We start from the raw sequence: 14714 nt of genomic DNA on the forward strand, positions 1-14714 counted from the left end.
TAATTTGTTGTCAACTTGTATACTCTGCACTTCATATCTGTTGCACATTCCAAATTCCGGGCCATGGGGCGGATACAAGCTTTGGGTGGCCCTCGCTATTGGACAGTTGGATACCCTCCATTCTATCAAAATAAACACTCATACACACATCAAACATCACCACCCCCACACATCAAAACCTACCATCTTCCATTCTTACACTAAACCTATCTGAATCTTTTGACTTTGTTGATCATCCTATACTACCCTCCTCTCCTCACTCACTAGGTAGCACTGGCCTTGTTCATTCCTGGGTCACCTCTCCCGGACACTCTTGCATGGTTTCTTGCGACTCAGACATCCGAATCCACTTCACTCCTGGTAGGTGTATCACAAGGGTCAGCCCTTGGCCGTCTTAGTTTCTCATTAGAAACCACCTCTCCATTGACTTAATCTCCTCCTTTTTATCAAATCATATCCTTCCAAATTTTTACACCTAAACTCCAAGTCAGCATCTCTGGCTACTTTGCAGCTATCCGCCACTGGACGGCTTTACGGATGCCATGATGCTCTCCTCCAAAACTGAAAACATATACTCTCCGTCCTCCACCACATCATGCCTTAATCAACACCATCCTATTTCCCTGTGTAGGCACTGAATCTCACTTCAGCACCAAGATTCCTTGGTGTTCTTGTAATCCCATCAATGAGGATGGAAGCTTTCATCACTGCTATAGAGGCCACTGTATGCTTTCAATAACGTAACATACAAAGATCGGCTCACAGATACTTTTTAACACAAACAAACCACTCGTTAACGCACAAGTCCTCTTGATACTATACTTATGTAACCATCAATCGTTTACCTCTTCAACTGGTCCTAAACGTTGGTACCTGCACTCTATTCAACCTACCTACACCCCTCCCCTGCCTACTTACACCAGGCCATTGGCTCACTGCCAACAACAGAGCCTTAACAACTGATATTAGTATTCAGTTCAATAAACAATCTGGCCCATAGCCAGGTTTCGAGTGGTGTGTACCGTATCAAGCTATAGAGAAACTCAAAACCTTAGGCTCACCAACCACAAGCTTCTGCCAACACCTAAACTACTCTGCAGCCTCCAAGTTCTGAGTCTTCTAGCGGCTAGGACAACTTTCTAGTAGCGCCCTACAAGCCTGTTATTCACGCGATGGACCTGCACCAAGAGATCAAACTCACACTGTAAAGACACCTGATGCAACAAGGCAAGATGGTTAACTACCCACTCAGAGGTGGACATGCCTTGCATGTGCCTTTAGGTACTGACATGATATGACTCGTTGTTATGGGTTTCTCGTCACAATTTAGATTCATATATTGATGCAATTCAGAAAGATCCATCTACCATTTCCACCAGCTATTCAAGCAACCCAACTTTCATAACCGAGCTGCCAACGCTGATGATATGTACAACTGGAATCCATCAGCTCTCACAGAAACAACATTTATTTGATTGTAGATCGATCAACGCATTGAGAAATATCATCTCGACAAATCTCTGTACCTCAATTTCAAAAGGAGAGCGGTAAGTGCTCCTCTAAGTGCTGAAATAACATAGAATTAGGAGAAGATTTTCTAGCAAATTCCTTGATATCTTTCAGCCACTGAAATGAGAGAAGCTTCTTTTTACTTATCCGGGCAGCAGTGACTTTTTATAGCTGCTTAGTACAGCATTCTAAATAAATAAGCCAGACTCTCTCAGTCATTCTCATGATAGAGAACCACTTGCAGATCTGGAGCCAATAATTCCGGGTCGAGTTTGTTAATCCCTATTCTACGTCTGACAATTTATCATGGTCGGTCACTGCGGTTGGGATCCAGACTGGATACGGTGACTCCGGACTCAGTATCTCTTCCTTCAGTTAACGTCTGTCTCAGAATTGAGGCCATAGATCTCTGCTGACACTAAATGATTATAGATTGCATTAGATTTGATTATCGATCTTATGGTGCGATCTTCTCTTCCCAGTCAAAAATAGCAAGAGAGTCAAACTGCTAAAAGCTGATGCTCAAGTATCTCAGCATCCAAGGAGGAACAGCCTTCCCCCAACTTCATTTACTGTTATGTTCATCCTGGCATGTGCTAGGACTTCTGAATGATCTACTCTGATGCACCATGCACCTACCCACCATGAAGCCCTGCTAGACAACAGTCTTACCAAACTCGTCCCATTGTCATCTTGAGTGTTGACGTCGGCGCCCGCCTGAACCAGCTTACGGATGTCCTCCATCATCTGAAGCTCCGTGGCCGATCTGGCGTCCTCAATCTTCTCCTGGGTGATCCCTACGATGAAACGAGAACAGACTGATGTGAAGTTTCCAGTGAAACATGTGCTACAGACAAACAAAGGGACAAGGGTAGCACATGAGCATGTCCAAGCCATGGAACAACTAAATATGAAGACGACACAGGAGATCAAGTTAATTACAGACAAAAATAATTCCATAGAGAGGATATTCTGAATCGAATTACATACACTTAAGACGGTCTTCAACACAGAAAATTAAGAAGACCCATTTTAGAGACCTCCTGAAAGAGTCTGGCTGCCAAGTTCTTCAAACCTAGTCCTCGTCAGAGCCAACGAGGTCCCCAAGACATTTCTCTGACCTTCAATTATCTCTTGCACATTACAGAGTTGCATGAACCCCTCATCCTAAGAAGCAAAAGAAGATTTTTTTTTAAAGCGCCCGATTTACAAAGAACTTAAAGGAACCGCCTGTTGAGATAGTAGAACAGGTTAAGAGCCCTCTGAAAGGCTTGTACGTAACTGGTGCAAATCAGAGCAATACGACTGTTTATTCTTTTACAGGTAAAAAAATTGGTATCATCAAGTTAGGGATTGGAATTTTTTTTTAATTATATGTAATAATAAAAATATTATTGGCATTAGTTACTTTTAATTACTGTTATGATGAGGAAGCTAGTCACAACATATACGGTTGGGCTTATTCTTGGTATGAGAATTGCTTCTTCCTGTAGGCTAAAGACCCCTCAAAATCTCACAGACCCAAAAGCAGCAGGGCATTCTTGCCTCGAGTGAGGAGAAACACTGTTGCAGGCTTTTCAGCATTTACACAACTGAAGATTGACATAAGTATGTAATTCATGTTAGAGAAAATGTTTGAGTAAAACCTTAGCCACAGTCAGAGGAGCCGTTTCAAACAGCAGCTTTATCGGTGTAATCGCTTTAGCAGATAGTACAAGTCAATTGACCAGTGCGGCACAAGTGGTAACACGGTTGAGGAGACAGGCCTGGAGGAGAGCGCGGATCTAGGAAGAGACACCTTACCTGTCTGGAGGTGAGCTGTGAAGAAGCACGCTCAAGGGCCTTTAGGAACGACATCTGATCATGGCCTATATGTTCTACGGCCAATGAAAGTTGAGGCTAGCTTCAATATATTGAATAAAGAGTAAGAGGTAAGAGGTTTCACACAGGCAGAGCTGAGCGCCTTCTTAGTAATGCAGCAGACTTTGGTGTTCCCGCCTTTCACAACTGTGTTTTTTATCCGAGACTAAAACATATTGCAGTGAATGGAATAAAGCAGATTTTGCAAATTTGAACTTTCATCAATCGAGTTTTTCTTAGAGGTAGTTGGAATGGTGGGGCATCAACTTGCAAACAATGCATCGGATTTTTTTAATTAAATCTCACAAATCAAATCGTGCATCTGCTGAACATTAAGGCGCTCGTAGTTTGAAGATATCTGTAAGAACTGGTTGCCCAAATATGGAAACATCTGAACTCCATTTCTCCTGAGGGAAACAGTACTTGCAAACAATTTTGCCGTAAACTAAGGATGAACGGGCGATTAACCTCCTTGAAGAACCTTGGGTGATAGTGTGGCTTTAAGTCAACAAGATATGGCTGCATAACTCGCAAGCCTCTTGTCCCACTGCAGTGATGTGTCCACTGCCCAGGTTTAAACCACAAAGGACACACTCTAGCAGTTTGGGCTGGACTGTCCATTTTCGGTCCGTGCAAAGTTAAATATACATATGGTTGGTCCCTGTCTGTAATGTCTCTGTGCACAACCAACAATGGTCTGGAATGTGGCCCAAGTGGTTGAGCTGACGCTGTAGTTCACGTGTAACACTCCCAGGGATAGCACTCCCAAGACCATAACTTGAATACTACACTATTAACATCAAAAATACTTTATTTCATAGAAATACATTCTTAGAGAAATATTGCACATTACCCAGTTCCAAAGTAAACAAATTACAATGTCATAATATTAATAGTGTGCAGCACACATTTAGATCAATTTAACCAACACATGACTTCGGCTAATAGCCGTTAAACACTCAAAATTTCCAACGCTAAAAGACAGCAGATACCCAAAGTTCTACATATATTAAGAACACATTAAAAGGACAAAGACTACACTATTTAAGTATACTGGAGAGCCCACTACATAAGCCCTGATGAAGCCAATGGTAAAACTCTTACCGCAACAGAGCATGTGTTGACTGATTCGATTTCTAAGAATTGAACCTTGGCTGCCTAGGATTTATGGCCTGAACTTTAATAAATTCAAGATTTGATAGGATACCAAGTGTGACATTGTTGTTTTGGACTGCCGGCCCTTCTTTTTTACAGATCTACATATAGTTGATCCCTATCTGTAATGCCTCTGTGAGCAAAAAACAATGGATTGCGCTAAAATGGTGGAAGAGGCGTGGCTCCGCTGATGGAAGCTAGGGTTGTTTCACTCATGTTATCCCGCTTCGTATGGTTTAACCCCTCAGCCTTGAGCACGCTGATGCACATACAAGAACGGAGAGAATCTCAAGCCCGCTTCAACAGTTGCTGCTACGACACCAAATGCCGACAGGACGCAAACCACAAGTCTACATGGCTTTCAGCAGAGCAGTTACTTATCCATCACTCAAGCACTCCTAGTGCAGGGCTGACAGGCTGGAGAGCCTCTGGGGCAGGGATGGTGGTAGGAGGTAGGGTCTGACGAAGGATACTCACCCTGATCGGCCATGGCGGTCTCCAGGTGGTCCAGCGTCACGTCGTCCTCACATAGGTCATATGGCATGTTCCCATCTGTGTTGACCGCAAGCAGGTTGGCACCACTGGAGGAGAGAGAGGAACATGCAGAACATACACTTAATCAGATTAAGTCCCACTTGTACATAATTATAGCTAAAGTGGCACTTTGTGCTCATTAGTGGCAAGATCAAAACAATCGTTTCACATTAGGCACAAAAACACAAAACACCCAGCACAGTTTGAACAGCCTCGTGTGGTCAATAGTGCTCACAACCCATATGTTGTGCAGAGATTTTTTATTTCTTGGAATTCTGCTCTCGGAGGACAGGGAGAGCACCTGCAAACACTCTCTAAAATGCACCTTGAGGTTTGTGCCATATCCTTGATAAGCTAGCGAATGTGGAGTCGGAGGCATGGTCCAGCCTAGGGGAGAGGCGGGTGCTGGTAACCATGCATCGAATACAAGTGTTGGAATTGATCCGACATGCAAGTTTTCCTTACTTTACTGGAACAAATGACCAAGTCCTATGGAGTAGAAGCTGGTATTGGCACTGACCAGCTCCAGGAGGCAAGCAGATATGGTGCGATAACTCCACACTCAAATCCATTAATTAGACTGTTACAGGAAAAAAGTCAGAAATGTTTTCACTGATTCCGTGTGCAGTAGCTTACAAAAGCCATTGGTAAGCAGTCATGCTGGATTCTGCTTTCAGGGGCTGGAATAGGTCCACAGAGATGGCGTGGGACTTTCAGGAGCTCACAGATCCTGCACCGAGAGAAGCACAGACTGAATGCAAGAGCTCATCAAATTCTGACGTCTCCAAGGGGTCCCCGTAGGCAACTGGTTTCTGCTCTGAAAATAGTGGAACTGGGGTGGTGGAAGGAATCCTTTCTTCTGGGGGCACAGCTCTATCCTTCCTGAAAGGGTCCGTAGGCGGGTGCCAACTTAGACTTTTCTGGTTCTACATATCAAGGAAAACCACTGCATTCACAAGAGCTTGGGGATTATGTAGGATTAACAGTTTCCACAGTCATGGGCTTTAGTGTACAAGTTGAGATCATGCAACCTGCCTCAGCCACTTAAAATGAGATGGTCAAGTCTAGCGGGCACCACTGAAGGACATCTAGTCAGGAACCTACTGGGATGACATATTCGTAGCTGACCTTAAGGTACTAGGCATTTTAGGAGCAGTTGATCGAGTGAGTGTAACACCCCTCATCAGCCACGTTAGCTTGAATCCAGCAGCAAAGTGAGCAATGGACCCACGTCTGGGCATACCCTGCCAATTTAAGGCGAACAAAGCAAACAGAAGGAGATGATGGACGAAGCACTGAAACTTTTCAGACACTCACCCTCAATCACAGATCTGGGTTAAATACATCATTATCCTTAAACTCACTTTGCCACGCCAGTTCAAACCCAGCTATATTCAAATCAGTCTTGACCCTGTGCCTCATGGGAACAGTCCAGCCCGAACTGCCAAGCCAAGTCTTCCCGGGACCGGAAACAAGCATCCTGGGACCGGTTTCAGGGTAACATCCCTCATCAGCCAGGATAGCTTCAATCCAGTGGCAAGGTGAGCAAGGGACCCACGTCTGGGTATATCCTGCAGGGCGAACAAACCAAACACAAGGGATGATGGACGTAGCGCTGAAACTTTTCAGACACTCACCCCCAGCCACAGATCTGGGTTGAATCCATCATCGTTATTTAGCTCACTTCGCCACCCCAATTCAGACCCAAACATATCCAAATCATCTCCTTGTGTTTGCATAGTCCATAAACAGCACTCACAAGTGTACCACTCTCCAGCGAGGAAACGTAACCATCCCTCACCCAGCCAACATGGCCGGCTAACCCCTGGCATTAAATCCTGGGTCCACCACCACACCGTTGTCTCATCCATGACCACCCCTTGCAAAGAGTGACCATCAATCCCACCTAATCCACAAGGGAATACGTAGTCTACCAGTTGTTCCAACAACCACACATCTCATATTCTAATGCAAAATATTGAAACAAGAACTGAATGCACGATTACAAATTGCTATCTGGACTCAGTTTGAACATCCTCCTTATCGCTAATAGAACACACTGTACTACATGAGGTGGCCCTCACAACCACCTGACCCTGATCACCAACCAGCCGCACAAGAAGAGCAGAGTCGTACTCGTGGCGACATGTGAAGCAGTTACTGATCTACAGAGATGAGAATACTGAGTCATGTGATGTGAATCCATACTTCTCCGTTGATCATCTTCCTATATCTTCTCTGCCTCCCGACTTCTCTTTGACTGACCACCCTCACACATCCCGGCCTCCTCTGATGCTCTCCTCTGATGCTCTTCTAGACTCCGTCTCAGACATTGCAATCGGCCATACGAAGGCCTAGGTCTTAGAGAATCTCAACACCTGGAGAACAGCGCCAGACTTTATCCATCTTTACTAACCTCAGAATACTTCATTGAACAAGCGAATAATCTTAAACTCCACTTTCCATTCATAATGGGCGGTGACCGTCCTTAATTGGCTCAAGACCTGAATCACAAACAAAACCCAAAATGTCCAGTTTTCTCCATTCTGATCATCATAATTGCCCATTCAGGTGGGGTTCCCTCCAGGTTCAACTGCCAGACTCTTCTCATCCATAAACACCTGTGCCCGCAATCTTCCTGGTTAGACCTCTGTTGAAGAACTAAGGTCATCTTCAAACTCTACGGCCCAAACAACTTTGGCCGCGGCCAATGTCTCATCGCAGCAGGAGCTGCATACTGGTGTGCGCTCCAACCTCACAGTGCAAGCTCTGAGTAACTGAAGGCGTTCTCTCCACAGTGAGCGAACATCAAGCCAGTGTCCCTTACCCCAGTCCTACCACACAGGCCACAACAACTCTAGCGTGGTCATGGCTTGACTCTACCAATGGTTTCTAAATTTGCCTTCCTAGACACCTCATCAGCAGACTGCAAGGAGTCCAGAACATTGCAGCCAGACAAGCATAAAACCACAGCACAGAGGACCACCTAACCCCTGCGGTCAAGGCCCTGAGCTCGTTATCAGCAGCAACGAAATCCTGATTCAGCGGACTCCAGGCACATGTTACACGGGTGTGTATATGTAATGTGTGATCATAGCTCTGACACTCCTTCCACATGTCACTCCTTGCACATGCTAGGTGCCACCACGACAGGTCTGGAGCATGACACCATAACACACTACTAGCATGTTCCACTTCCACCGATGTACAGCACAGTACAAAAACACTACACACACTTTCGTTTCCTTTTCACCTACATTTCACCGGAGTGGGGACCCGTGCAACAGTCTCCTGGAGCTCGGTCCTCGCTGACATTTATCAAACGTGATAAAGGGGTCATAATATGGGCAGAGCTATTACAGAAGTACAACCAGCTGCAGTGTCCGACCCCCAGAGACACGTGTGCCACCTCCAAGCCTCCATCAAGGGTCCTCGCGCAGAAGAAACGCACAGAGCTGCAGGAGTGTGTGTCTGTGTGTGTGGGGGAAATGCTTCAAACGCCCTCCAGGGAAGAGGCAAGGAGGGGCATCTTCCTAAGCAGGCGCGGTTCGTCCATTGGGGCGTGGGGGCGTAGCCCCCCCTGCACGACGCCGCCGCAGCTCCCTCATGACAATCATGTCAATGAATCAACATGACGTCAGACCGCCGGGCGGGCGTCATGTTAATTCATTGACATGATTGTACAGACGGCAACACAAGTACGCATGCGTGGGGAGGGAGAGTGAATTTTTACCCGTGTCCACGCATGAGCACTTGTGTTTTGGCGGCGTTGCGCATGCCCATCAGGAGCCCTAATGGGCGTGCTGCGGGCGAGAGGGTACCTGTGCCCCTGGCGCGAGGATTGGCCAGGGGCGCTGTGAGCCTGTGACGTGTGCAGGACCGGCAGCAAGGTAAGAGTGTGTGTTTTTCCGTGTTCCAGTAAACTAGCTTGCACAAAAGACTTGAGATAGTTCAGTGTGTTAAAGCATCTGCTGCAGAAATGTGTGCGTCTATTCCAGGTCACCCATTTATTTCACGGCATGGGGTTTTGGAAATGTAAAAATTCTCAGAATTTCTTTTTTAATAGTTGCAACAACAGCCTTCAACAGATTTCATTTTATAAACATTTTCCAGAAAATGAGTTAACAACTGTCACCACAAATATAATGTACTCTTTGAACTAAGGTTATAAAATTTCAAAATGTTAACAAACGGTAGAGGCGGAATAGCATGATATATGCATTTATTATTGCATGCATGTTGGTGTATGTTTGTATGTGAATTTGTGTAGTACATACCTAGGACTTACAGGATGGCAAATACATGGGCGGTAGAAGGTTTCCAGCATAAAAAGGTAGGGGTGATGTAATATGTAAACTGGCACATCCTTCAAAATCGATCCTAAAGGCTTGTTAGAGTCCATAATTTATTTTTATATGGTCATAAAAATACATGAATGATGGATGGATGCAGGGTGGGTGCATTAATGATTGTTTGGTGGGTGGGTGGATGGGTGCATGGATGGATGCATGCATGATGGGTGGATGGATGCATGAATGATGGATGCAGGATGGATGCAGGATGGATGGGTGGGTGGATGGGTGGATGCATGAATGAATGATGTATGGATGCAGGATGGGTGGATGCATGCATGATGGGTGGATGCATGATGGATGGATGGGTGGATGGATGGATGGATGCATTAATGATGTATGGATGGATGCATGGATGCATGCATGATGGGTGGATGCATGCTGGATGCATGCATGATGGGTGGATGCATGCTGGATGGATGGATGGGTGGGTGCATGAATGAATGATGTATGGATGCAGGATGGGTGGGTGGATGGATGGGTGGATGCATGAATGATGTATGGATGGATGCTTGATGGGTGGATGCATGATGGATGGGTGGATGGGTGGGTGCATGAATGAATGATGTATGGATACAGGATGGTTGGGTGGATGGATGGGTGGGTGGATGCATGAATGATGTATGGATGGATGCATGCATGATGGGTGGATGCATGATGGATGGATGGGTGGATGCATGAATGATGGATGGATGCAGGGTGGGTGGGTGGATGCATGAATGTTGTATGGATGGATGCATGGATGCATGGGTGCATGCATGATGGGTGGATGGGTGGGTGCATGAATGATGGATGGATGGGTGGATGCATGAATGATGTATGGATGGATGCTTGCATGATGGGTGGATGCATGATGGATGGATGGGTGGATGGATGGGTGGGTGCATGAATGAATGATGTATGGATGCAGGATGGTTGGGTGGATGGGTGGATGGATGGGTGGATGGATGGGTGGATGGATGAATGATGTATGGATGCATGCATGCATGATGGGCGGATGCATGATGGATGGATGGGTGGATGCATGAATGAATGATGTATGCAGGGTGGGTGGGTGGATGGATGGGTGGATGCATGGATGCATGCATGCATGATGGGTGGATGCATGAGGATAGATGGGTGGATGGGTGGGAGCATGAATGAATGATGTATGGATGCAGGATGGGTGGGTGGATGTATGGGTGGATGTATGAATGATGTATGATGCATGCATGCATGATGGGTGGATGCATGATGGATGGATGGGTGGATGCATGAATGAATGATGTATGGATGCAGGGTGGGTGGGTCGATAGATGGGTGGATGCATGAATGATGTATGGATGGATGCAAGGTGGTTCGAGCTCGCTCGCTGCCCTCGATCGCTGCGGTGCAATATGCAAATTAGTTTACGCCCCACCACTTTCAAATGTCACCAGACGCCCCTGTTCCTAAGGCACTTAACTGATCTGGTGGAAGAGACTTCGGCTCTGATACATTTATGGACAAAAATAACAACGAGGGGAGGTAGAGTACAAAGATAGGATTCCTACTCCACAGGCACTGATAAATAAACAAGAAGAATCCTACTTCCAGTGTGCACCACAAGGATGGGGAACACTCAGTGTTGTGTAAAATACCCCTCACACACCAACAGGCCCCTTGGTGTCATGCTTCATCATCGGGGTCTTCGCATCCCGCTAAGGGGATGCGGCACGCTGCGACCTGCGACTACGCGGGAGCGTTGACAAGATTTGACTATGTGTGGTGTGTGTTGGGTGCAGGTGAGGGGATTAATGTGAGTGGAGGGTGTGGTGAAAAGTTAAAAAGTACCTGGCTAGTGGGTGGTGTGAAAAAACTTTATTCTGTACCCCTAGCTGGTGCTGTTAAAAAGGTGTGCAAAAAAACGAGGTTGGTTGTTACACTTTTTATAGAAAAACGTGAGTAGGGTTGGGAAGTTGTGCCCCGTCCTGAAGAAGGAACACCAGTTCCGAAACATGTCGACGCACACCAGAGGTTTTGTCCCTAATTAAGACAACCAACCTCGTTTTTTTGCACACCTTTTTAACAGCACCAGCTAGGGGTACAGAATAACGTTTTTTCACACCACCCACTAGCCAGGTACTTTTTAACTTTTCACCACACCCTCCACTCACATTAATCCCCTCACCTGCACCCAACACACACCACACATAGTCAAATCTTGTCAACGCTCCCGCGTAGTCGCAGGTCGCAGCGTGCCGCATCCCCTTAGCGGGGTGCGAAGACCCCGATGATGAAGCATGACACATTTATGGACAGACAGACAGACAAAACGACAGCAGGCTTTCATAGAGGAGGCGCACAAGCATTCAGAGGTGCAGCCTGGCATTCACACATGCGGATAAACACACCCGGAGGACAGACGAGAAAGCTCAGGCGAAGACACATGCACACACAAACGCATGCAGATTAGATTAGATTTGGATACAGCCCTGTGCACAAACTGCCTTCTAAATTAGTCAAAAAACACAAAAGGCCCCCCTAACACCTGTGGAAGGAAGGCCCCAACATTTGGAAGCTTGCCTGATAATTGACCGGTAATGTCTTCAAAGTAATTCCAGGTTCCTTATTTTAGAGGGTTCCTTGTTGCTACTCTGTGTACATGTGAGGAGGAAACGCCACCCCTGGACGTGCTCCTGGGGGCCCAGGACAGCGAGAAGGCACCACTCGAGGTGCCGGGCACCTTCCATCCCTTAAGAGCCCTGAAGGTTCCAGGGTTCGTCCATCCTGTTAGGACACCTTTAAAAATGACCCCACGCAGCCTCCCAAGCAAGAACTCACAGGCATGCTCCGACTGGAGGACAAGCGCTGCGGCCCTTCTGAGAAGGCTCACCAGGCACTAGAAGAGTCCGTCTATGCCTCAGCAGGGCGCGCGGCCCGCTCTTGGAACCGACTCCGGGCTCTTTCTGCAAGGAAGCGCGTGCCTGGGGGCTGCTCCAAGCGTCCCTAGGGAAGTAATCCCACCTCTTAAGGATTCCCGAAGTTGGTCCAAAGAAAATCCAAAGCACATCTTTCCACGGCCGTGGTAGGCCCTTTCTGTAAAGCTCCTCAGATCTGGGCTCCGACAGGGCGCACTTTATTTATTTATTTATTTATTTATTTCACACATTTCACAAGGGGCAGTCCAACTGATGAAATACGGGGCAGTCCAACTGATGAAATACGGAGCAGTCCAACTGATGAAATACGGAGCAGTCCAACTGAGGAAATGCGGCGCCGCCTGGGTCCAAGGGGCTCTTCTCATGGGCAAGACGGTGTCGACTTGTGTTGTAGGACCAGCTGGCGTCTGGGTCCATCAGCAGCAGGTGGAGTAGGGGTAGAAGCCGGCTCTCGCGCCTTCGCCAGGCCCCACAAACCCTGGGGCACCCCAAGAGAGGAGGAAGTGGATGGAACCGCGATCCCTTGCTGAGGCGTTGCGACCTATGCACCAGCGGTCTGTTCCCCACCAGGTGGAGGGGAGCGGAGCTGGACAGCCCCCGCTACCCCACCTGCGGCCGAAGAGGGCCTCGACCGGGGCGCCCATCCGCAGGCCAGGGCTCGCTGGCGCGGGATCCCGTTACAAGGCCAACAATATGAAGATATGAAACATTCATAGGGCGTCATGCATCGACCCGCCGGGACAGAGCTGGGCTGCAGGGGGCGGGGGCAGCTTATGAACATGCCTTCGGTGTCACGGGCTCACTGACGGGGCTGAATGGCCGTCGATAGGAGAACTGCTGATGAACTTTATTGGGCATAACTAAAACTGTAAGAAATGGGGGTAAAAGTATAAGATTATCACATAGCTCCAGAAAAACTTGTATCAGCATTACTGCGAACCAGCGCGGTGCAACAGCGACCCCGTGTGGCAGACGTGAGAACTCAACGAGAGTGGAGCGTTACCCACAAGCCACGGTTTTCTCAATTGTTTGAACAACCTTAAAGACAATTCTAGTGGTCCGAGATCAGATTAAAAAGATGGGTTAAAAACACAGATGGATGGATATGGAAAAAGGGATGCTTGGAAAAAAAAGTAAGAACGCAACCGACCCAATCCAAAAAGCCGAATAGCAATTGTTCAACTCACGTAAATCGCAAACTACGTCTTAACATATGAATTAATGTATGTTTGATCACGATAAATACCCCCCCCATTGGCCTCCAAGCGCTTTCATTGTAACAACCAGTGATGGGATAAGAGTAAGAAGTGACGGGATTCGGTCGATAGGCTGGAGAGAGAAATGTGCTCCTCGTCATCACCTGGGAATTGTCCTACCTGTGTCCCCATGCAGTGTGCACAACAAGCCTTGGCACATGCAGCAGTGTCCGCACCTTCAGGCTACTGCGGCTCTTAATTTCCTTTTCACCACAACCTGCTGCAGAATGAATATGAATGCCTCACTTCAACTACACTCAGGCGCAAGGCTGACAGGAGTCAAAATGGAGCCTGGCCCAAACATTAAACTGGACACGCACACCCTGCAGCCGACCCGGAAGAACAACGAAACACCTTGCAGTCTAACTCCAGGAGCTGCTGAGAGACAACCAAAGATGTGAAAGAGTTTTTGGCTTCTAAAACTCAGATTCTCTGTAAAATAATATACCTATACGATCTCTGTAGAACAGTTGACTGCAAAGGCTTTTCCCTTGTGTAAACGTATTCAATCGATCGATCAATCATGGGTTTATGTTAATGTTGAACCGAGCGGCTTCACCAAGGTTCTTAACCTGCGATCTGCAAGCAGCAAATGGAGCTCTGAAAAAAGAATTAAATCAGTGAGACAAGCTACATAAGATCCAGACCTGCACATACATGCTACAATCAACAGGCATGTTTAACCCACGGGGCTATTAAAGGACGATTCGAACCCGAGAATGCACATAGATCACTCCACTACAAGTGTTATGTTACGGGTGTTATTATACCGTGATAAGTGCTTGATGCACCTCCTCAGCAGGTGCCTTAGCCCTCTAGGCTAGCGCAAAATGTATCCGGTCTGTGACCAATGAAATAAGCCAGAGTAACTTTATGACCGCGTTTTTTTAATATTGCCTATTTTGTGGAGGTAGAGTTCGTAACCCATGCTATTTTTCGCAATTCTAGGACTATGTAATGCACTCCAATTACAGTAACTTCATTTTACAGTTTTGTTCCACAAATAACTTGTTTCTTCCATAGAAACGACCTCGCCCGGCACACAATGTGCAAGAAATGCACAGACGGGTCAACATAACAACCTGCACAGAGGCCACGTTGATAAATAACACCTGGCGCCTCAAGCCCCGCCTTTCATTCATCGCAGA

At 46.9% G+C, this 14714-nt stretch overlaps 2 protein-coding genes across 2 annotated transcripts in view; both read right to left on the bottom strand.

Moving 5' to 3' along the window:
- LOC147724882 (alanine aminotransferase 2) overlaps positions 1-14714 on the bottom strand; it is a 1140553-nt gene that overhangs the window by 730553 nt on the left and 395286 nt on the right. The window lies entirely within an intron of this gene.
- Positions 1-14714, bottom strand: part of PPP1R16A (protein phosphatase 1 regulatory subunit 16A) — a 267171-nt gene that overhangs the window by 30324 nt on the left and 222133 nt on the right. The window contains exons 4-5 of the mRNA XM_086966405.1: positions 5002-5105; positions 2182-2306 (exon numbers count right to left, since the gene is read on the bottom strand). Coding sequence (XP_086822531.1) covers positions 2182-2306; positions 5002-5105 — 229 coding nt within the window. The remainder of the gene's footprint in view (positions 1-2181; positions 2307-5001; positions 5106-14714) is intronic.

The sequence above is a fragment of the Lissotriton vulgaris genome, chromosome 4_1 (genome assembly GCF_964263255.1).
Source record: "Lissotriton vulgaris chromosome 4_1, aLisVul1.2, whole genome shotgun sequence".
In the NCBI taxonomy this organism is placed as follows: domain Eukaryota; kingdom Metazoa; phylum Chordata; class Amphibia; order Caudata; family Salamandridae; genus Lissotriton; species Lissotriton vulgaris.